This window comes from Larus michahellis, chromosome 15 (genome assembly GCF_964199755.1).
Source record: "Larus michahellis chromosome 15, bLarMic1.1, whole genome shotgun sequence".
NCBI classification, from domain to species: Eukaryota; Metazoa; Chordata; class Aves; order Charadriiformes; family Laridae; genus Larus; species Larus michahellis.
In genome coordinates, this window is record NC_133910.1 from 7,045,737 (window position 1) to 7,070,175 (window position 24,439).

General features: G+C 47.4%; 1 protein-coding gene across 1 annotated transcript in view; it reads left to right on the top strand.

Annotated features, from left to right (window-relative positions):
• Nucleotides 1-24,439, top strand: part of COL27A1 (collagen type XXVII alpha 1 chain) — a 163,260-nt gene that overhangs the window by 70,666 nt on the left and 68,155 nt on the right. The window contains exons 14-24 of the mRNA XM_074608623.1: nucleotides 1,277-1,321; nucleotides 4,855-4,908; nucleotides 5,328-5,372; nucleotides 13,232-13,285; nucleotides 14,015-14,068; nucleotides 14,214-14,267; nucleotides 16,169-16,222; nucleotides 16,533-16,586; nucleotides 18,514-18,558; nucleotides 19,913-19,966; nucleotides 21,245-21,289. Coding sequence (XP_074464724.1) covers nucleotides 1,277-1,321; nucleotides 4,855-4,908; nucleotides 5,328-5,372; nucleotides 13,232-13,285; nucleotides 14,015-14,068; nucleotides 14,214-14,267; nucleotides 16,169-16,222; nucleotides 16,533-16,586; nucleotides 18,514-18,558; nucleotides 19,913-19,966; nucleotides 21,245-21,289 — 558 coding nt within the window. The remainder of the gene's footprint in view (nucleotides 1-1,276; nucleotides 1,322-4,854; nucleotides 4,909-5,327; nucleotides 5,373-13,231; nucleotides 13,286-14,014; nucleotides 14,069-14,213; nucleotides 14,268-16,168; nucleotides 16,223-16,532; nucleotides 16,587-18,513; nucleotides 18,559-19,912; nucleotides 19,967-21,244; nucleotides 21,290-24,439) is intronic.

Sequence of the window (24,439 nt, forward strand, 5' to 3'; positions counted from 1 at the left end):
TGTGTAAGAGCAGGTCCTTGCCCTAACAAGCAACCTACTGTTGATGCGGCAAGGGAGCACGAGATCCACGGAGGGAGAGACAGGGACGGGTTGAGCATCACATAGGGTTTGCTAAGGTACCTGGGGACATAGATGGGTGATTTGTGTGGGTCTGATACGCCTTCTCTGCTGTACTTCACCTGGGATTGCCATCAGGCGCCTGCCGGCACTCCTGGCACCTGCGTGTCTCTGGAGCGCTGGCACAGGGCAAGTGTGTGCTGAAGCTGGGAATTCAAACCAGCCCCACAAACCCAGACAGGAGTCTGTCCCCTGCAACAGTGTGCTCTGAGGTGCCCTTGAAAAGCCTCTAAGAGGAGCTGGTTCTTTCCAAAGTGCTCCTGCTTGGGAGCAGTCTGTAAGTGATGGCAAATGGGCACAGAGCCCAGGAAGGAATCTCTGCAGTCCATCTCCTGCGCTCTGCGGTGTGCTTAAAAGTGGCTCATGGTCCAAGCAAGTGCTGGGTTCCCTGCAGGGTTCCAGGGACAGAGGTGCTGAGCCACCTCTCCCCGGACAAGCTGCAGCCCAAAGGCTAGGGCCTTTTTCTAAAAATTAAAGAAATGGCTAGTTGGTGAATGAGGCAGAGTGAAGAGGATGCTGCTGGTTCCCCACCTTAAACCAGCTCTTAGGTACAAGAGGAGCAGCCTCAGAGCACCCCAAGTGCCAAACACACTCCCAGAGCCCGTCATCCCACACCAGAAGCTGGCGTACCCTCTCCCCACACTACCCAGTTTAATTTTCATCCAAATCCTCCTTTTCTCCTGAGTTTTACTATTTCTTTTTCAAAAAACCCCACCTTTCCCAGTGCTGAGCAGCAGCAGCAGCAGCAGCCTCTCCTTCTGACCTTGGCTTTGCTGCCCCCTGGTCCCTCTCCCTGCCCTGGTCCCTCTCCCTGCCCTGGTCCCTCTCCCTACCCCTGCCTTCCTCTCACCTGGGGCAGGCTCCCCGCTCCCCTGCCTGCACAGCGAAATGCCGCTTTTATCCAGCCTGCTCGTGGCAGGGCAAGGCAGCCCTGCAAATAACTGCAGAGCAACAAGCAGCCCTGTGTCTGGAGAGGCCGCGCTCGCTAAGATGGAAGTTCTCGATCACTTTGGCTGGGGAAGGGGCTGTGGGGGGAATGGAAGGGGGAGGGACAGTCTTTTCCCTTCTCTTCGCTCAAGCTCTTGAAACACTGAGCTGCCTTTCAGCCTCTGTTTGTCTACAAAGTGTCCATAACCATGTCGTTTGTCTTTCCTTTTAGGGAGAATTGGGAGCCCCAGGTCCTCCTGGAGTCCTTGGACTCATTGTAAGTACAAAACCAAATGGAGATCTGGCTTCTCGGGGCTTTAACCCTTTCAGCCTGCATAACTACGCCCAGATTTTCTTCTTCCTGTGGCAGGGCAGTGAAGAGGACAACTGTTTGTCTGGGGGAGGCATGATGTCTGGGGAGAGAGGAGGTTGCCTGGTGGACTGAGAGGTGGTGGAGGGCAAACTCTTCCTAAGCAAAAGGGAACAGATTAAAGGTTTGCCGTTAGTGCCCTTATTCCTAGATAACTCACCCTTTTGATAACATTTACCAGGGTATTTCTTTGAAGATGCAATACTCACTCCACACCAGGATCTTTCAAAAAGCAAGTCCCTGTGAGCAGTAACCTAAGGACACACAGTTCTTGCTCACTGGAGAGACCATGGGCAGGAACCTTCTGTCCTCTGACTATACAGGAATTTTACATGCACTCTCACCATCCCAGCACTAATCCAGGTAATTACGTACACAGCCAAATTCCACCCTTCATTACACTCTTCCCCAGCAGGAGATAGATGGCTGTAAGGATGGGTGGCAACTCATCCTCTGGCAGCTGTACTGCGGGTTAGTGAATGCCCGGCTGAACAGATTACAGTTTATTTTTAGGTCTCAGTACTTGTTTCAAGTAATTTCCTTCCGTACTACAGCATTCTTTCAAAATCATTCCTCCTCAGCTATGATAATCCACAAAATCTTGAATTGCAATGAATGGTTAAAAACCTTCCCCTTTTGCCTTCCCATAGCTTAAATTCTAGGTGTGTGTATGAGATCAAGACCTCAATTGCCCTAGACATCACACAAACAGAGAGCACCAAACCCAGAAACCTTAGACTCCATGGGGAAGAAGCAGAAACTATGGTGGAACAAGTGTACCCATCTTGCAGATGGGGAATTAAGGCTTCAGAAAGGTTTTCATGGAGCCAGGAATTACTTCTTCTGTTAGTGGAGATGAAAGTAGCTACTTTAGCCACAGCAGCAGAAGGATGTTCTAGCAAAGGGCTGTAAGAGGAAGGTTGATATTTAAAAGAATACAATTGAAGCTATTGTCCAAATTGGATCATATCTCTCCTAGCTTGTGGAAAGATTTATCTTAACCTGGTTGCTGTTATCTCACAGATATTTGTTTGTTGGAAGGTGAAAGGTCAGACACGGTAAATGTGATTAAGATCCTTTGAGAGGTGATGGAGTCGGGGGGTGGCCTGTCCTCCCCTCCTGGTGGGCTCAGCCAGCGCCATGCTGTTATGTGTTTGGGAGAGATCTCAGGAGCCAGGAAGGAGAGGTTTTACCAGGAGCTGATCTGAAATGGTGACATGCGATGTCTGTTTTCTAACCTGCTTTGTGATCCTACTGGTTTTGCCCCATATCAGCTGCAGCTACCCGAATGACAACAAATTCTATGTGAGGTACAACTAAACTGTTTTTTTCCCTGACTGATCCCAAGGTCTAGCACTGTGTGTCCTAGGCCAGGATTCAGCTCCATCACCAGACTTCTGGAGTCTGTCGCATCTGTCTTGATCCACTATGTTGGTCTCTACTGATATTCCAAGCTCTAGTGTTTTTGCTGGAAAAGAGCAAAACCAGCAGTCCACCTTTTGCTACTAAGCCTGATCTAACTTAAACTTCAGATATTTTTTTGCCCTTCCCATCCAGATGAAGAAATAATCATTCCTGTTGCAAGCTTCTTCCTAACTTTATTTTTAAGGCAGAAAGTCGGTCCTTTGCAATGCTGTTCCTTCAGGAATCACTGCTGCAGCAGTAGCAGTTGGCGGCTGTCTTTCCCAGTTAGTCTGTTGGCACCACTCTGAGCATATAGAAATTTCAAACTGAGATTCAGGTCAGACTGAGTCAGATCTTGTGTCCCAGGGTAATACGCAACTCCTGAATTCAGGATGCTGAAGCATCTCTAGTGGGATTGATGTAAGAGTGACCTCCTCCACTGTCCTGGGGAGAAGGGGACATGTCCATCCTGCCTTCTCCTCTCCGTGGGACAGCACCAGCCTCCTTCCCTGGGGTCTGCAGCATGGAAGCAGGGCTGCAGGGCATGGAGAAGGCAGCTGGGTGTTTGCTCCGGGCTGGCCCCCAGTCAGTCCCTTCCTTCCTTCCCAGCTACAGCCTCCCCAGGGACCAGCCGGGCTCCCGGCTGCCTCCACGCACCCTGCAGGTGTTTGGGTTCGCTGTTTAAGAGAGGCTGAAGTGCAGAATTAGATGTAACTAAAGCCTCTTGCTCTCCTAATTAACTGTGTGGGCCAAGCTTTAAGTAAACGCGTTTCTACAAGAAGCCTTTATGCTGGGAGGTATGAAAAGGGCGTCTGTTGAGGCGGCTGCAGCCCAGTGCTCCCGGCGTGGCTGCGGGCCCGAGACGGGGCAGAGAAGCGCTCCTTCAGCAGAGCCTTCCCTGTTTATTTACACATTGCAGGCAAGGCTGGTGCGCCGTATCACTGCCTCCCTTCATGGTCAGAACGCAGTCAAAGCCTGATTAAATGCTGGCCGCTGAAGGCTTTCCTTTATACACGCACACACAGGTACACGCAGCGGCCGAGACTCCAGTGTCCTCCTGTGCCGCAGTTTCTCGTACCAGTCCCAGTAGGGGATGCCATGCTGGCTTCTCGCTGCACAGAATGGCCACGCGGACGAGACATCTGTCCTTACCTCCTGTTTCTCCTCTCTCCTTCCCGTATCGCTTTTAGATATCAGAGCTCGGTAATGACACAAATTTCTTGACTATTGCCTTTTTTGCTGTTTGGGTCTGTGTCCTCTTTAACACATCCTGAGACACAGGAACGCTGTGGTGGATTCTTGCTGAGAATACAACTAACTTCACTGAGGATAAATACACTCCAGGATTGTCTTAAACCAGCTCAATATTTTAACTTTTCAAGTAGTGGAAGAGGGAAATTAATCCATTCAAAAGTTAGGAGGGATGTACAAAAACAATTTATCAGATGGTACCACAGTTTCAGACTTCAAGGTGGTTTCTTAATTACTTTTCCGTTATTTTGCCATTAATTTACTAGCCTGAATTCCCTACGTAATTTTAACTGAATCCAGGAACCAAGGCTCCTGGTTTTGGAGCCTGACCACGCTCCCCGACACCTGTATCTGCTGTGGCGCAGGAGCGGGATGCTCCTGTGTGATCCAGGCATCCAGCACCCTCTGCCCCGTTGCCCTGGCCGTGCATAGGAGCAGCAGCACGGGGGGGTGCCACATGGGCTGGTCGTGGGCGACAGCTCACATCTCCGGTGGTTACTGTCAACGTGCTTTGGGGTCTCTTCTTTGTGGCGAGAGCAGGATGCGAATAGGAGCTGTGCTTCCCTCGCGTGTCTGCCAGGCAAACACCCTGTGCAGCTTTTACTTAGAGGCTGTCTACACATTAAAAGTCTCTTGGCTCGTGCCAGGATGCTGCTTCTGCTGAAGTCAGTGGTGCAATTCCTCAGGGATACTGAGAGACCAGATAGGAGGGGAATTTCACAGCACATACAGCTTTCTGTTGGTTTTGCACCTAATGACTTGGGTAATTTTCTTTCTCTTACTAGGGTGACATGGGCTCGGTTGGACCGATAGGCTATCCAGGACCAAAAGGCTTAAAGGTGAGGAATGTTGTGTGAGTTGTGTGAGCTCTTGTTCTTCCACGGCAGGGCTGAAGATTATTCTGTTTCTCCCTTGGGGTAATGGTGACTGTCCTGAGAGAAAGGACGGGCAGCAGTGATGCTTGTCCGTTGACCTAGGCACAAGACTGTTGAACACGACATCCCACTGGTGGTCTGCAGTAGGTGTAAGTCAGTGGAGAATCCCAGGGGCATTTTCCCTGTGCACCTCCTGCCCATGGAGGGTGTTTAAAGAATGAGTGATGGAGCACACTTTGGGAGCAGCCTGGCCTTTGGTCCTGGGCCTGTGCCAGGCCAGTGCTGTGGGTCTGAGGCACCGGCCCCATCAGCAACATCGATGTCATAGACCTGAGCAGTCTTCACAGTGGCTCAGTCTCACTCTGAACTTTCTTTTGTTTCAGGGGCTGATGGGAAACCCTGGAGAACATGGACTGAAAGGTGATAAGGTGATCTGAATACTCCCTTATTGCACTGTGTTTTAATTTTGCATGTAAAAACCCCTTTCTAGCTTCTTTCTCTTATTTATCACCATTGTACTGGTTCCACTCTGGCTGTCCTTTTGCTCCCATCCTTCCACCCTCTCTGCTTTCTTGACACTCCAGTTTTGATTTTTCTTTCTTTTATGATATCTGCCCCATCCCCTTTTCCATGGAGTTCTAGTATAGATCAGTTATGCTCAGATCCTCTTTGGACCTTCTGTCTCCTACTGATGATGACAGGAACTGTAAGATTATCAGGTGTTGCATTGGGCTTTTATGTTTTTATATTGGTTACAGGATGGGATGGGGAGGAGGAGGAAGACCTAACAACGCTGACAGTGGGTTTGCATTAATGCATTTGGGGGAAACACATGATGTGACAAAGCAGCACAGCTCACTGGGTCAAGCAGAGCAGCTGGATCCCCAGGAAAAACTGTCCGGTGTTTGATATCTCTGCTCCCGTTCGGAGAGGCGCACCTCGGTTCAGCTTCCTGCCGAGAGGAAATTGCCTTATGCCAAACTGATATAAATCACTTTAGAAAACGAAAAAAGGAGAAGGGCATTGATTGCAATGATTTAGTGCTGCTGGCACAAAAACACGCAGCTTGAGCTAAATCGGCATGAAGCTGCGTGTGTAAATGTCTCACTGTCATAAGAACCATCCTCCTACAGATATTTGACTGTAGGATTTATTTAGTCTGAAAGAGTGGGAGGTGCAGTCATTTATTGTTGGCTCTGATTGCTCAGGAGAGCAATGGAAAATGACCATTAAGTGTATTCTCCTCCTCCCATCTGATGTTTTATTCTCTTGCTAGATGTTCGCTTTTAGAGAATGATTTAGCAGCCCAAAACTGCACATGGGGGAAATAGTGTCAAGCCAGTTGATTCCACTCTCCTTATAGCAGCTCTTTGCCAGGGCTCCTGTGTCTGCAGTTTCCATTTCTCCCCTGTACCGCATTTTCGCTTTTATAGGGAGGAAGGAAAGGGCAAGAGAAGGACTTTTTCTTCACAACAAGCGTAAGAAGTTGTAGCTGGTTTCTTGACTCACCACCAATTCCCAGAGCCCACAGACTCTTCTGTCTGCTCCGTGGAATAAATGGTTGAATATCTTAAGAATCGCCAGCATTTAAATCATTGCTTAGCAAAATTAACTTTCCTGGACATTACAGCCTCCATCCCTTTCCCCAGACTGCTCTCTTTATCCCCAGTATTTCTCCAGCCGCTGCTATCACAGTAACCAAATGGTTTGCAGCTCTCCCTAGAGTTATCCTTACTCTAGTGCAGAATTATCCATCCTCCCTCAGTAATCCCACGCTCAGTCTTGCAGCTTCTCTCCTCAGGTGCAGGAAACCTTTTCTTTCCTTCCCTAGCTACCTCTCCCACTGCGTTTTCCTTGGACAGGACAGACTTCCTTCCTGGCTTTCATTACAGCCCTTTCCTAATCTAAGACTGACAGACCATCCCCAAAGCTGCCACTGGCCCAAATGAGTTGACTGTAGTTCAAATATCCCGGGTGCTATCGAACAGTCAGATCAGACCAATGATAATTTTGGAGTCAGACCGAGTTTCCAAAATCTTTTGCGTATCCTTTCCAGCAGTCCAACAGCCAAAGGGCTGGGAAATACAAGGTAAAGAAAAATCAGACCTGCTTAGGCATTGATGGCCACAGGTCTCATCTGCTCAGGTGAAGGCACACAGCTCTGGTGTTGCAGTTTTTAGCCAAAGCATCTGAGTTTGCTGCACTTGTTTGCATGGGTATAGACAAAGTTCATTGGCTCTCCTTCCATTTGGGGGAGGATTTGGCCTGAAATAGCTTTGTGGTTTTTTCAGTTATTTGGTTTTCTGATTTGTTGGTCTCGCTGCTCAGCTAGTTGGCCCAGTTTATAATGCATCCCTTCTCCAACTGATCCAAAGGCTGTTGCGTGCATTTACTCACTCCCATGTTTCTTTAGTGAATGGCACCTTTAAGCCTTTTTATTTTCTCTCACTTCGATTTGGGCATCATGAGAAAAAACACTCATCCCATCTTACAGCTTGTTTACATTTGTGTTTTAATTGTTTATGTTCTGGTACCACTAATAAATTTAAGTGATATCTGGTCTTGCTGCTTTTGCTCAGTTTGTACCCAGGGAAAAACTCCGCTTTCAAAGAGCTTGTGGTCTAAATGCACATGTGGTAGAAGGAAGGGAGGTTTATGCCCTTCATGTTACGTGAGGGCTTCTGAGTCGCAGAATTGACTGAGGAGGAGGTTGGTCAAGATGGGAAGTACACCCTGCCCTCTTGGACCCTCTTGCCAGGATCATTTTTCTTCTTGCCGCCTGCCTCGTTTCAATGAAAATTGAAAGGCTATCTCTGCCTTTATTAAGGAGAGACATCATAAATCTTTCTTTGCCCACCTTGGTTTTGCCACATGCTTTTTAATTGAAGCTGATTTTAGGAATATCTGACTTAAGGAAATCCCACATACAGGAAAGTAGAGGCAGGATCTCTGTGTTCACTTAGTGCTTGCCTGGGTTTGGGTCACAGGAAGGACCCTGCCTAGAGCAGAGGGACTGACTTGTCTTGGAGGCTCCCTTCTGTAATCTCTCACCAATCATGTCACTTAATTTCTGCTGCTATTGCTATTTTTAGGCTGTGACATTTATTTAAAGGCTTTCTCTAGTTGCTTACTATTCCTTTTCTGTCCGTTAGATTCTGACTTCATTATAACCCTCCATTGACGTCTTCAGACAAAACTGTTGTACTGCTATGGCCAGAAACATAAGCAACCTCCCTGAATCTTGTATTTATTCTCCATGTCTGTCGCTCTGAAAGTTTGTCTCTTGCCATTCTTGAAACATTTCCAGACCGCGGTTGTATGCAATCTGCCTCTGCAGAAATCCTTATTCATAGCTTGGTCACCTCCCAAGTAACAGAGTTCCCCTTTCTGCTGCATGATGAAGATGCAACTACAAGGGTGAACTTAGCTGCACAGTCCAGCCACCGTGCAGCAACCTTTTCCCTGCACATTGGTGTGGCTCAAGCACACCCGTCCCACTGTACCACTCCACGAGCATATGAGGTTCCTGACTTCCCTCTGAAGAGCAAATTATTTCAGACTTCCAAGCCGGTGCTGCTTTCCCGCAGTGTGTTCACTGGGAGTGCTGCAGGAGCAGGAGCTGGTGTGCAGAGCCGATGCACAGCCCCTACAGCAGAAAGCTGTGTTGGGCTCCAGGAGTCCCATTTACACCCCAGCTTGTGAACAGGGTTCAGATATCAGTTGAAGACGCTTGATTTTCCATAGGGGTTGAGCTACCAGCTGCCAGCTGCCCAAGCATCTCTCCTGAGACTGCAAGTGGGCGCCTCAAATGGCTGGTCCGTCTCTGAAAGACCTGAGCCCTATGCTAAGGGTGTTGAATGTGGAAGATGAATGAATCCAGATATTAGCAAGCACAGATGATGCCCAGGCTCAGCCAACAGTAGCTGTCAGCCTTGTTAAATATGGCCATTCCAACAGCAAATCAACACCTTACACCAGAGAGTCCCAGCCTACCAAAGGCTGAATCTTGTATGAAGGTGTCAGGTGGATTCTCTGGAAAGCAGTTTCTAATAAAGCCATTTAGAAACAGAGGCTTTTCCCAAAGGGATGTGAGGGATTATTGCAGAAGATGTGCAGAAGTCTCCCATTACGTGGCCAGAGGGGAGGGAGATAAATGTACTGGCTCTCCCCTCTTCTCCTCCACCGTGGTTTTCAGAAAGCTGGTAAACAGAGAGTTAAACTTCATCTTTAAAAAAAAAAAAAAAAAAAAAAAAGAGCGAGAGAGAAGCCCTAGACATTTGGCAGCATCTGAAATGCTGGGTCAGCAGGGACAGAGAGCAGCAAACTTCACTGCTCCGTGCTGACAGTAATCAGTAACCTTTCATAATTAGGAACTGACGGCAGATGAGAATATCCTTGGGGACCTTAGATCTTCCATCTGCTGCCACTCATGGACTAGACCAGGTTTGCGGGGGAACAGGGACTTCGAGAGTGTCCTGCATCCTTCCTGGCAAAGGATGGTCATTTTCCTCCCGTCATAGCGCTTGGCTCTTGAACTTGGCTCTAGAACTTGGCCTCTCCTGCCCGTCCCCGTGCAGCTGCTGGTGCTGTGCCCTGCATTACTCCCCTGGGATCCCATGGGAGCAGCCATAGGTGCTGGTGTCACAGGGTCCCTGGAGCACAACCCTACTGCTCATGCCTGGCCAGCCCTGTCAGCTCCAGGCTGCTCTTCAGAGTGCCTTTCTCAGGATGTGTCAACAAAGATTTAATTAGATGTCTGCAATCTCCTGTTAAGCCCATTTGTCTTGGTTGCGGTCCACGGGAGTGGCCTTGTACAGGTTTGTCTTTTTGTAGCTGAGGAAAACTCCCTTCCCTCAACAGCAGTCAGGTCAGACACCGGTAAAACCTAGGCAAGGTGGGAGGGTGGCTGGACTCTGTGTGTGGGCAGCAGGCAGGAAACTGAGGTCACCGCCTCAATCCACCTGGGAGGAGCTCCTCCCTGCAATGCTGCATCCTTCAAAAACGCTGTTACTGTTCCTCTTTGCCATCGCAGGAGGAGGAACCTGCCTCAACACTGAGACGGTTTTCCCCTTCCATGAGAGGGTGTTTTCCACTGTTTTTTGGACTTTGTTTCCAACATTGCCTTGTTCAGTACTTTACGAGGTGCAGCTCGTTAATCCCAAATGCAGGCATCGCGTGGTGGAGGCCAGGCGTGAACTAGAATAAGGGGCAACATCCCACTCCTCCTGCAGAAATCACATCTTTGTATCTAGCAGCTGAACAGGCAAGTACAGAGCGCATCAATGCTAGCCAGCCCCTTCTGCATCCCCCATACAAGGTTGGTACCGCAGAAGTTAATGATGTTTTTTACAGCTTTGGTTTTCCCATAAAATGGGTCAGCCATCTATTTCCGTTTATATATTTTCATGGAGACAAGGAGAGGGGACAGGGCGGGTTGCATCTGCTCTTACAGGGAGAAGTGGAACTACTGTATAACCCTGAAATAAAGAGTGGTTTTGAGAAGACCACGTGATGTGATGAGTACAGAGGAAAGGTGGAGGAAACGGAGGAAATCCTAGCTACTTGTTCACATAAAGGAGTTTTATGAATCAGGACATCTGTAACTTGTGAAGGACACGGCTCAGTAAAATACCTCTAGTAGTTTTGCAGTTAGCTCCCCTTATATTGCCAAGCAGAAAGTCTTGGAAAAAGAGATGTCCAGTCGTGAGCAAAATGAGGATTTTTGCACAGAGACCTCCCCTGCGTCCTACAAACAGCAAACCCACCTCACTCTTGCAAATCTGTCACTTCCCTCGTGGCCCCCTTGCTGTGCGGCGCTGCCTTAAGAAGGGCCGCAGGGTCTCTGAAGCTGCATTTCTTTTTATAGGTGAAATGTGAAACACGAAACACAGGCAATATCCCACGGGCAGATCCTGTTTGTAATTTCAGATTGTGCTTTCCTCCCCCTCCTCACAAGCAAAGTCCTTGCAGCCCCTTTTCATCATCTCGGCACCACTTCTTTTTTTTTAATAACAAACACTCCTGACCTCTTTCCTCCTTGGTTTGTTTCCTCACGTTAAGGACACACACCCTGAGTCGCAGCTGCAGATTTACGGTGCTCAAGGCAGGTGAAAGGGGGTGCCCTAGTTCCCAGTTTTTGTTTAAGATACTAATGGCCATCGCAGGTGGATCGTTCATGCCATGACGTTTCGCTGGGCTATTGCAATAGCAGGTGAACTCTTGCGTGGAGCCCAGCTAAAGATAAGAGACGTGTTTTGTCTTTCCTCCTTCCTTCTAAGCCTCTCTAATGCCCATTTCTCACAGTTGTTTGAAAACTGTTTTCCCTGTCACGCAGTCGCTAACCCACTTTGCTTAAAGCTCCGTGATAAAGGTTTGTTCCTGCCTTTTGCAACGCTCAGGAAACTTTTCTTACAGTAGTCAGTTCTTAATGTCCAAGTATTTCTTCCGAAACAGTATTTCAATGGCCACTTATATTGACCAGGTAGAAAACTGCTTAATAATAATTAAAAAAAATCTTTTTTTTTTTTTGACCCTCAACATAGGTGCTAAAGACAAGGAGTTTTCAGAGCAAACCTCTTACCTTCAGGAAAAAGCATTTTCCTGCTGTCTTCTGTCAGGAGCCAGAATTAGAGTTGCCTGCCGATTTCAGTGTTTTAAGCCTAGAACTAGAAAAAATAAGTAGTAAATTCAGAGAAGATGAGGGAAATCTGGCAATGGCAGGAAAATGAGCTGGGTCATACAGTTGGGGTTTTTTTGCCATCTCTATTGTATCTAATACTTGGGGTTCATACGAGCTGAAGCTGTGCAAATAGCTGATTGTTTCCATTTGCTTGCATTGCCAAAAAAAAAAAAAAAAGGAAAATAGTTTAGATGAAGCAAAATGTTGCTTATTTGACTCCAATTAAAATATTTAAGTTAAAACCCAAATGAGTAAAATCAATTTAACTTTTTTTTTAAGAGCGGCATCTCAATTTTGCTATGTAAAAGATTTGTTTTGAAGATGGTTCAGTGAAATGTTCTGGGAACATTTACCAAAACATTTGAGTGAATTTAGCATGAATCCATGAAATGTTTCCATCATTGAATCTGCATAGTTCTTAATTATTTTTCTTCAGAAAAAGTTGTCTCCAAAAAGTCTTTCCCAACTGAAGCCTTAACCGTTCACAATCTCATTATCCCCTGCATGTTACTGAAGTAGTTAGAATTATTTCAGCTCTCTGATAACAAGTGGGTGGATTTTGCCCAAGTAGAAGTAGACTTCCTCTGTCATCTCTTTGTAGACTTTGGCTCTAGTAGGAGTCCATACGTCTTCCATGTGGACTGTGTTTAAACATACAGCTCTCTGCTCTCGTATGGCTTGTTCCCTTACTAGGAAGCCAAGTTCTGAGGCATCTGCTGCGCATGGGACAGAGTTCCTCTAACAGTTATTTCTGTCAGGTCTTGTCAGTGTACCAAGTCTTTATAGTCATTCCCCCTTTGACTTCCCAAGTAGAATTTTCCTTTCTGTGCCCCATCGTTGACTCATCCTTTGTTTAAGGAAATCACTAAATAAACGAGGTTGGAAGGGACATCGGGAGGTCATCTGGCCCAACAGCCCGCTCACAGCAGGGCTGAGGCAATGCAAGATAGCCCATCACTCCTAAGAAAACCTTCAGGGATGCTTATTTTCTACCCAAGGAGTCAGGATCTGCTGCAATAGTCCAAAGAGAGGAAAGAAGGAAAGCTTGGTTAGGAAATATTGTCAGTGTTCCTCCTGGAGACTCTCAGCCCAGATATTGGCAGTGAGGTGGTTCTAAAGCATTACTAGAAGTTACTCTTGTTTTCTTATGGAAGAGGATTGACCTTTGATACCAGCACTAGAATATGCTCACAGCAACCCCGAGTATTGTTTGTTTTTCTATAGAGCCTTATGAGAGAAAAGGTCCATTCATCGAAACTAAACTAGGCCTTCTGTTCTGCTGAGTTTTAACACTTCACCATCTTCACGGTTGTGTTAGCCGGAGGAACGTAGTCTCTCTTCTTGCAGCTTCTATAGAAAGACCATGCTTGGGAATTCGTATTTTACTCTCTCCTGCAGTTTCATTTCTCACTTTAGAACCAATGTTGGGAAATACATGCTTCGTTCAGGATTGTTGTTACAGTTAATATGATCTACAGTTTGCCAGCCATTCAGTTTTGAATGGAGCTAGTGATGAGACTGTTGCTGTGCAGTGCATCATCTAGCATCTACCTGGGCATTTTGGCTATTGCTGTTGCCTATTTTAACTCTCTGGTGATGTGTATCCAGGGTGATCAGGGAGGAGCAGGTGTTCCTGGAGATATCGGCTTCCAAGGAGACAAGGTAATTGGTTTTCTTTCTCCATCATTTTTTTCCTTTCCGTAGCAGTATGCGTGGCCACCAGCTCTCTCAGCTCATCTTAAGCCACAAGAAGCTAGAACTAGCTGCATCCTGCTGTCGGGTTCCCCTGCTCAGATAATTCTGATTTGGGGTATGCTGCGCCTTTCTAAAATTCATGTCAATATATGGATTTTGTTACGCATAATAAAAGCAGTTCTGCTGGGGGCTTTATATAAAAGGGGCCATATCTTCATGCAGAAATTGGAAGTGGCGGGATGGGATTGATGGGGATGGGCATGAATGTGTGTGGTCCAGCAGCTGCAGACTCGGAGGTTTTGTCTGCTCAGTGCAGCGACTTAAACCCTGACCCAGTGAAACACTTAACGCCGTGCATAGCTTCTAAGCGAAAGACTTCTCCCCTGTGACCACAATATGATACCGACTTCAGCTGACTAATGCTGTACTTCGCACTGCACGGGGGCCTACATGGCGCTGAGCCACAACTAACTGCAACAGCTCACGTGTTCTTCGGGGCTGAATTCAGCCCCGGCTTTATCAGAAACATCTCACTGCCATTAGCGCCACTGTCCCAGCTCCCTGTAGGCTGACTTTAGTCCTTAGAAAGTGCTTCTCTCTCTGCTGCAGAAACTGGAGCTGGAGCCTGGGGAATTTGTATTTTTTGATGCTTCATTGTGTTTTCTGAAAAAATATCTCTCTCTCTCTCTCTTTAAGGGCAGCCAGGGTTTGCCTGGGGTCCCTGGGGCACGAGGGAAAGCAGGCCCCCTGGTAAGTAACCAAGTGTCCTCTGCTTCCTCATCTTCCTTTCTGAAGGTTCTGTGCCCGGCTGGAAAGACAGTTTGACAGGGGTGTGCTGTTCTAAACAGGACAGCCAAAAAGCTCACTTTTCTCCATGTTTGTCTGATTTCTGCAGGGAAAAGTTGGTGACAAAGGTCCAGTTGGGTTTCCAGGACCGCCTGGCCCTGAGGTATGTTCCACCACCTCCTTCTCACATCTTTCCTTTCTTTGGTAACTCCTGCAGCATCCTGACTTCAGCAAACCCACACAATAACACCTCTCTCCTGTCTCATTTTGCCTCTGCAGCGAGTTATTTGATGTCTGCAGCAAGTTATTTGATGTCTGCAGCTGAGAATCAGCTCTCTGATAAACACCCATGTGGCGTTTGAGAGACTGTTGTTAGAGATGCCTATCTCCTTTCCCCACTGGAGGTTTTCAGCTCTCAAGCCGTGCACAGACAGGCCCACATAGGGTTTTGATTAGGAGGCATGTGCATATAGCTGTTGCTAATTCATATGGAAAGCAAGAGCCAAACGCTGCCTCCCACATGGGCACCCAGCCCAACGGAGGGAGGGGATGGCTGCCACTGCCACCACTCACCATGACACATCAGCTCTGACACGTTTACCAACCCAAATCTCGTGTGTTCTGGGGTCAGAGCCTTTGCTAACAACGGGCAGATGGATTGCTTTAGGACAATTGCTTTAGGTCACCAGAAATACCAAGGCCAAAAGAGCTTTGCTGTGTTGTGGGATTAACTGGTATTTAATGAATTGAGGCCCCCTTTTGTTCAAAGTGGGAGACAGGGAAAACTGTCCATCTTGTACCCGCTGACCACCCTGCACTGAGATTTCCTGATCTCCAACTACCATTCCAAGCCTCTTTCTTCCCGATCTTCCCATGTAAGTCCTATATGTAACAGCTTGTCTGGTCTTGTTCAGAAAGGTCAGACCCCAAAGATTGTCTCTAACCTGGCAAGAGCCCCAGACTGTCTCCCAGCCACTGACCAGACTCTGTAGACACTGGTCTTTCTACTCGCCATGTTGTTCTCTGGCCCTTGAAGTTGTTCTTCAACTGCTTTTGCAGGGCAGAACACTCATTTCTTGAATCTTGCATCTCACTTTTCACCTACCCCCCGCTTTTCAGTGTACGGCTTCAGTTCTCTGTTAGGGTATGATGGCACATGAGTGGTGATGAGGTAGGGAGTATAAACCCATCAAGATGGGTTTATAACCCGTTCTGCATCTCATGGGTTCCTGGTTTTTCCTTCCATTTTTTGTCATAGGTATCATGGAGGGTTTTTTTCCGTTTTCCCTCATAAAATACCTTTTCAAGTAGAAAAAGACCCTTACTGCCCTTACCAAAAAAACTTTCACAGTGATACCTTAAATGCAGGATCAGCTTCCACCAGAAAATTGTCACTTTTCTCCTTCATAAGCAACCAGACGATGTCTGTAAGATGCTAGATTGCCACTTCCAGCACAACTGATGGTCTGTTTTCCCTTCATCAGTGTTCTGGTATTCTGCTGGGTCTGGAAGGGCTCTTGGTCGAGTGCTGCCACTTAGCAATCATTCCTCTTTGTTGCTATTGGAAATAACCACAGATTCCTTTGTTTCCTCAGCGAAGGGGTGGTGGGTGGAAAGGAGTCGCTGCCTGGCTGAAGGCGGCAGCTAATGAGCATGTCAGCACCTTTCCTAATTCCTCGCCTGCTTCCCTTTGTCGCTGAGGCGTGCAGTTCGTTTCTCGGAGCAGTGAGATTATGCGCTGACTCATAAAGATTAATTAAAAACCAAATTGCCATTTTTAGCTGTGTGATGACAGGGAGGCCCTCACAGCAATAAATCTTCTAAGAAGATGGACCTAAAGGGAACTGCTGGAAAAGGCAGCTGTTGAATCAAACCGATAGTGCTGCTCCCATTGTCTTGTTTCATTCCCCCTAGAAGCTGCGCAGTGGCCCACACACGGACACTGCCAGCACGTAACAAATGTCTCTGCCCTTAGCCTTTAATTAAAACTCTCACAGAGGCTGTCCTCTGAAGCGGGCTGCAAAAGTCCACCTCTGCACCCTGACTATTTCTCATTTTCTTCAGGGCTTCCCAGGTGACATTGGCCCACCAGGAGAAAATGGTCCTGAAGGCCTGAAGGTGAGTGGAGCAGAGACTGAAGCTCTGTGTAGGGTGGGAAGCAGCCAGGGAAAACAAAGTAGTGGGAAGTGGGGGGAGAGAAAGCCCTCGAGATTCCTAAAGATTGTCCTGGCCAGCGTTTCAGCTTGGTCTGTTTGGCTTGAGGTCTCTCCAAGTGCAGGGTTTCCTTTTTTTCGATTTTTTTTTTTTCTGTAACAAAATTGACATTGGATGATGTCCCGTGGCTGTGAAGGAGACATTCTCCTTTTAATTGCCCTTCTGAGCTTATGTTTCTATTTTCTGAGTATCTTTTCTTTTGGCTCTTTCTCAGGGAAAGCCGGGAGCACGAGGTTTACCTGGGCCAAGAGGACTGCTGGGACAAGAGGTGAGTGTCCTCAGACCAAAAGCAGATCGAATTAAAAGAATAACGTTGAATTTTGAAGATGAATGCATACTGAAATGGTGCCTGTGACTTGAAGTACTTCGGTCCCTCTGAATCTGGATGCAGATGCTAATAGTCAGTGATCAGAGACCGCAGAAGAGGAGCTTCCCCTAAGTTACAGACATTGCTGGCATCTGCTGACCCTAAACCCTGCATTGTCTTTTCTTTTAAAGTCTATTCCCACCCACCCACACACACCCAGAACGGGTGCTAATGCCCTTTTCCCTGCACATCCCCTTGCACAGGCATGCCCTGACCTGGCTTTTGCTTTCTGCTCCTTTTAAGTGTGTTTTCTTTCAACTGTGAGACCCGCAGGCTGCACTCCCTCACGCAGGACAACATCCTTTTGTAAAAAGGGTACAGCAACTGAAATTGCTCTTCTGCAAAGATTCATTTGCCCCAGCGTCTCAGAGCTTGCAGCTTTCACTTATCACTTCATGTGAAAGCTTGAAGCTTCATTCCACTTGCAGTCACTGAACAGGGACAATTATCATTGATATAATTGTCCTAGAGCTGCAAATACTTTATAGCAGCAGCAGAGAAGGCCTGAGCGCCCTCTGATTATCCTCTTGTAACTCCAGTGACTTCAGTGTAGTTTCTTCTCATTTAGGCCAGTGTAAGCTGTTTGTCCAGAGTCACGAGACGTTGTACAAATAATACTCAGCGCACGCATGGGCAGGAGCTCGGTTTAATAGCGCTAATAATTCTTAACTTTTTCTGGGAATTCTTTTGCTTGCTCTCTAAATGGGACTAATGCAAATTAGCTCATTTATTTGCACTGAAATAGGAAAAAAAAATATTCTAGGCAATGTACAAAGGGAATCGAAGCCCTGCATTCCAGGTTCAGGCAGGCATGACCAAGCTGCCTTCAATTTACTCTAGTTAGTGAGCGTAACAGTAAGACTGAAGACATGGACATGGACTTTGACGTAAGCTGCGCTGAAGGACTTTGAACGTGCACCAGACCACACCACGGTGCCTTTACCGCTGCTGTAACCTGAGGTGGTAGGTCAAGGCCGTGCATTACATCTTCTTTAGAAATGTGGCATATTGTGGGTGGCTTGTCTGAGCCCATTGAGCCGGGTTCCTGACTTCCAGTCCCATCTTCAGCCCGCCAGCTCGTGCCACTTCATTACCACGGCTGACCACCTAAATGAGAACAGCCAGAACTGTGGCTGCCAAGGGCGCTTTTAATTTCTCTCTTGGCAGTTGGTTTTAGACACTTGAGATAATTTTTGTGAAGCTTAATTGAAGGTCTCCTAGAAACTGTAGATCTGATCCTATCACATTAGAAATTGGTGTAGAGCCAACGGAGAGGACCGAGTCCAATTGCTGTGTGAGATTTTGAGATAGCTCCATCCTGTAGCATGTGTAGTCCCATTTGAAAGCAAAAGGAAAACCTTCCTACAGTTGCCAAATGGTTCTTTGGGAAATTTTGCAACACCCTTTTTTGTGGGGCAAAAAAAAAAAGAAAGAAAGAAAAAGAGTAGGGATCTCTACAGCATTCGTATCCCTGCCAAATCAAATGAAGCAGAGATGTGTGAGCATGTCCAGGGCACCCTATGGGCCAAATCCAGCCCATGATAGGCCCAATCAACTGGTGTTGGCTTTGATCAAATTTTGGATGGCCTTTACTGGCAGGACTTGACTTTAGATTTTGTTCCTGACCTGGGGAAGGGAGATCAGAAATCTCAGAGATGCTGAGCTGCCTGCTCTAAGATTCAGAAGGACTCAAGTGTTAAAATGTGAGAGCTGAGCACACAGCTGGTGTTTAACTGCTGCTCATACTGCACACCTTTCATTCTTGCTGCATGGAGAGTCCAAATTTTGTCACTACTTTGCCTTTGATTTTAATTTCTTTTCACCTCAGGGAGATGAAGGACCCTTAGGACCACCAGGAGTCCCTGGTCCAGAGGTAGGTTTCAGTCCTTTACTCAGTTAAAACCAGCTCTGTTGACCTTGCAACGGAATTGTACTTAACACAAAGCTTTAAACCTCCTGGTTTGGGGAGTGATGTGCCCTTCTAAGAAATATTATCTCGTCCAGGGCTTGGTCCAACTGCTTGATCCAGAATGGCTGAAAGTCAAGGAAGTGTCTTGCACAGGGTGTTGAGTGGGACTCTAATTTTATAACTTGCTTAAAGTCTTAGACCTTGAAAATCCCTCTAACATTTAAATAGTTCATCCTCAAGATAAAGCACGTTGACCGGAAACCATCTCTGTAACCATCCCTGATGCTTCTTCCTTGATTTATAGTATTTTTCAATAAGTAGAGGGAAAAGCAAGAAAAAAGACCAGACAGTGAGAGAGAGTCCTTTTTGACCCCTGCATCACGCTGAACACATTGATGTGTCACAGCAACACAGTTAAAAGAAGCAAAAAATAATATTATCATATCTGTGAGCTTGCCATCTCAGGATTTTGTAACAGTTATGTACATAATTGTCATCACAGGACAGTAAAATATCTTGACAATCGGTAACTGTGCTGGAGCTTCTGGGCGGATCAGAAAATAAATGTTTTATCTTGCATTTCCTCCACTGTTCTGGTAGACATTTTTATTCCTTTCTGGAGCAGCATAATAAACCCAGTGTCTCCTGTGCCTGGGGCAGCACCATAAGTGTTCCTCTAGACAAAGGGAAGGCTCAACATGAACCTTTTGGTCTGCAGGTTTATTTCTGCTTTTATGAGCTGTAGCTGTGAATGTCAGCCTGGCTTCCCCCAGTGTAGGGACAGTCCTACTCCCAAATCCTCTCTGGATGCCAGGGATGTGGCCATAAGAAGCCCATAAGGCCGAGTCCCTGCCAGTGCTGGGAAAGTACCATCTTTGAATCCTCAGGCTGCTGGTGTCCTTGCTGGCATTGCAACAAGAAAACTGCTGGAAGTAGAATAAATCCAGTTGAACGCAGCACATAATAAATTCAAATAAATTAAAGGGCAGCAGCAAAGCCCTTGGTTTGGTTAATTATAGCCCGTACGTTATGTTTCTGATGCGGTGTTTAAGTAATGGAATCGAGCTGGAGGCTCAGAAATGGGCTGAAACTTGGAGTAGCCGTCTGGGCATGTTCCCCATGGATCAAACCCGGTGTTGCTCGAGACACAGAGCTTTCCTCTTGTGTTGCCTTGGCCTCAGTAAGGGCTGCTACATCTCTAGCACCCTGAATTCACAGGGACCATCGCTTGTAAGCTGCACCATGTGTCCACAGACACACTGCTGGGACCAAGGGCAGCTGTAAGCTTTTTATATAAATTTTCTTCCATGTATTTCAGGGTCGATCTGGCCGGAAGGGATTTCCAGGAAGACCTGGTCCTGATGGTCCAAAGGTGAGGAAAGAGTTTGTTCATGGGAGGAAAGGAAGAGGGAAGTATCTTTTCTCAACTTTCCCGTGCTCCAAGCCTAGCTTATTCATTCCCAAGAGGACCAGGGGAACTGAGGATTTCTCCTTTTCTCTGAATTTTGGGGTCTGTGCTTCTGCCTGGTTTCTTCAGCAAAAAGAACGACGGTGCATTTTTTAAGCCATGTGCTTTATTATAAACAAGTGTGTTCCTCCTTTGATATTAACCAACCTCCCCTCCATCATCTCATCTTATTTTCCATTGCTTCTCCACGTTTTTGTTCTAAAACAATGCACATCATTCCTATCTTTGCTGCCTAATTAGCAGCAGGAGCCATCCCAGGGCAGTTTGCTCCACAAACCCACACTCAAAAGGAAAGAGAAAACCGAACAAAAACAACCTCTTCAAACAGTAAATACCAAAAATGTGGTCTGGCAGCACATCTGGAGTATCTGCCTACTGAGAAAATACAGCTGCCGTCAGCCGGAGACAATACTGGTTAGCGGTGACCCTGGCCACTGGATGGCCTGTCCAGGGGCACTCTGCTGGCCTTCCAGTGCTGCCATGGCGGCCCTTATCCCTGGCGGGTTTGAAATTCTCCTCCTCATCCTGCTTTTCTCTTCACCCCTCATTTGTCTCATTCTCTGAATTTCTCGCATCCTGCACTCTGATTTAGCTCATGTGGGTTCTTTCTGTGGTCTTGGTGTAGAAGTTCCCTGTGACAGTAACGTGCCTATGCTTGAGATTTTGCAAGAGCAGAATCAGGGCGCAGCATTGCCTGGGAATGTTTGGGTTGTCTTTTACTCTTGTGACACTTCCACAAGCAGGTGAAATTTCTGGATCCCGTCTCCTCTGTCATTCAAGAACTACACCTTCCCATGGTGTCCACACTATTGCTTGCCCTAGATGCTCCTCAAATCCTTTGGTTAATCATGGTCCTACCTCTTCCTGCTGATGATGTGTTTCTGTCTTCATCTGGCTGTTTTACTTAATCTTTCAGATTGAAACGTTATGGGTCAGAAACACCCCGACTTCAGGAACATCCTTGATGTGAACTCATGCCTTATTAAACATGTTTGCGTCAGCTGTGTTTCTTGCTTTGGATTATCTTTCAAGTCACAATTGGTTTTTTAAGATGTTACCTCTTGCAGATTTTCCACAGTTCTCACGCAGCAGCCCAAATGATGTACAAAGAATCAGGTTGTACTGGGGGTCTGACTGGGAGCACCAAGTAACTGGTGTGCCTTGTCTCTCCTTGTCCTGCAGGGTGAGCCAGGAAACCGCGGCCGACCAGGGAAAGTTGGTGAGCAGGTAAACGCTTTGTTTCCCATGTCTGTTTGATGATCTCCTGTGTATAATATCTCCTGGATGACCAGGGTGCAGGCAAAAGACAGTGGCCAGGGGCTTCTGGCCACCTTAAATTCGTTCATAGTCCTGATGCTCCAGCTGGGGTGCTCTTAGTCTGCTGAAGCTCCTGGTGAACAGCACTGACAGTGATCACGGTGTCTGTTTTAAACTGGAGGGTTTTCCAGGGGCAGCGTGCTCCGATAAACTCACAGCTCAGGTGGATGTGCTGTCAGTACAGCTCTGCTTCTCTAAGGGGGCAAAGCCATGGTCAGGAAAGAGATTGTGAATTTTTGTGTATCCCTCATCCCTAAAAGAGCAGTTTCAGGGCTTTGCCTGTGTAGGTTTTAAGGATAGGATCCTCTGCTTTGGGTGCTGTGCTGCTTTGTCTCACACTGGATTTTCTGGGGAGTAGAGGAGACCAGCTGAAGAAACCAGGCCCTGGGGGAGAGAGGCACAGAGCTGTGTTTCGCTGTTCCGCAAGAGAGAATGTTCTGCTGGGGTAGCAGGGGACAGACATCATCCCTGCAGGCTGCAGGGGAACCACAGTCATCAAGGAAAAAGAAACAATTCTTCCCAAGGCTCTGTGATTGAAACCAACCAACTTGTCCACCACCAGCCCTGAAATTGCAGCCACGGAGCCTCCAACATGTTCTGCGCGTTCGTACATGACCACACCAAGCTGGCTGTGGCAGCTGGCCCTGGCAGAGAGGGTGTTGCTTCTCAGCACAGCTGTCCTTCCCAGCACTTTCCCTGCCAAATGGTCAGTGACTTTGGTTTGGTTTAGCTTGTCAGCCTCTCTGGCTTTTCTTTCCCCTGTATGTGACAGCTGAGCATCGCTTCTTCCATGGGTTTCTGACCAAGGAAGTCCAAAAAACCAAGGTGGATCCTTTTCAGTACCAGCAATCTGGTGAGTCTCAGTGTATATCAAGGATGGTTATTTCTATTTGGAAATTAGAGCCATTTCCGTATTTTGGTTAATAATTTTCTCCATGAAGAGCAACAACTGAAGAAGCAAAGTTGTTCCACACATCTGAGTTCTAGTTCCAGCTGTATCAGATTCGGCACAATCCCGGGCAGCACCTGCCAGTGCTCTGTGCCTCAGTTTCCCCTTCTGTGGAAGGCGTAAGGCAGCTCTGAACAGTGCTTAGCACAACGGCTCCTGTTCTCAGGTGGCACCTACAGATACTGCTGTATTACAGTTAAAAATGAGTATTTAGAAGTACTTTGAGATCCTTACCAACATGTCATCTTTGAAGGACAAAGCATCATTAGGATTATTATTCTTGAATGTCCCTCAGGACTGACCTTGGATGAAAACTGTAGGCACTGTTCACCAAAAAGAAAACACAGCTGGCCTCCGCTGACACTGAACCCAGCACAGTGGTACGAAAGCTGCCTGGATTATTCTTAGGCAATTAGTCTCTGTCTAGAAATATCACCCAGAAAGAATTTCCATTTCCATGCCAGTCAAGTCATTAGGACAAAAATGTCACACCAGATTAATGAGAAACAACCTCCTTTCCCATCACACCTTTGCTGAACAGTGCTGGAGTGTTGGGTTTTCATCCCTCCCTCTGAACACCTAAGCTTCCGCGTTCGGTGTTGGGGCTGGGTTGGTTTTTCACAGAGCTCTGAGGGGTCAGGCTGCCAAGGTCACTTGTCACTAAAAGCCACCTTCACCTCACCCCCGTTTACTCTTGTGGAGGCCTTGATGTTTTCTATTCCACGGGCGCAATAAGAGCGGTCAGACTTTTCAAACTTGCTGCTCTGCCCTCCATACAGATTCCCTCTGAGTGGAAACCTCAGTATAACGGCGTGAGAAAAGATCAGCCTTCCATCACACTGTGGCCCTCTTCCCTTTCTTAGGGACATCTGTTTAGGCAAACATGGGAGTTTCTGTAAGGTTTCCAGTGACACTAGAGCTCTCATTGGAATAATTAGGTTTTAAGCCACAGGGCAGTCCTCAATGCATTGTTTTTCCATTGCAAGGACACTGACTCGGGAAGTTCATTCATAAGACGTTTGTTGTCTTCATATGCTGGAAGGATTCCAGCTGCTGGGCTCCCCTGTACCCTGGAAATGTGTGATTTAACCCTTCCTTGCCAGTAGATGGAGGCAGAAGAATATGAAGAAGAATATGAGGCCTTTGGCCCAGGGCACCAGCCTTCCTGCTCCAGAGCTGGGAATGCAGAGCAGGAGGATGTCTTCGAAATGTGCATGTAGGTCAGACAGCCCTGTGGAAGAAGCAGCACCCTGGGGAAGGGTGCTGCAAACCCATGGACTCCCCCTACTTTGCACTAGAGACTGAAAATATCCGTGAAGAGCTGTGCCAGCTGAAAGAAGCTAAGGTTGACCTACGTCCTTACTGGGAATGAGTCCTGTCACGCCAGAAACAGCTTTCTGAACCTCCTGAGGTGACAGCCCTGCTCCCTGGCATGGTGACGTTAGGGTCAGCCACGCAGCCATCACACCGTGCTGGGAAGGGCAGTCACTCCACAGCCCCTCAGGGGTGTCTCTTCCCTTGAGGGAGATATTGTTGTCCCAGTATCAGATAGTATTCTAAAATCATTTGTCAAAGAAAACTGTGCCATCGGTTATGTCCCTAATGTATTTTCCTTGCGGTGCTCGGGAATGTGCTGCAATGTCAGTTTTGTGGCTGAGGTCTGACCTGGGGAGACATGGATTGACTTGACCAAGGTGAGATGGGTCGCTGAGAACCGAGCAGGGAATTGCACCGGTGTTTCCCATGTCTTAGAGCAGCGCCTTTCCCAACACGTTTACCTTTCTTCCTCTCCGGTGCATCTCTTTCTGAGCCGCAGAGCTCTCATCCGCGGGTTCGAGGGCACTGGGGTGTGTGCGGCCTCTTTGATCTGAGGGGGGGTTTGCCAGCGTGTCTCCACCTTTCCTTCCCTGGCTCCCAGAGGGCAGTGGGATCCCAGCGCAGCCCCAGGCTGCGGCCGAGCTCCGGTGTACAGGGGGTTAAACCGCGTGCCTTTTCTTTGCGGGTCAGAGCGTCCTCCCTTAAACTGTGATATTTACTGTTTTACTTTCCCTTTCTTTCATCTGAATGGGAGGATTGTACATTTACTCCCTCCCGTCTTTTGTCCCTGGTTT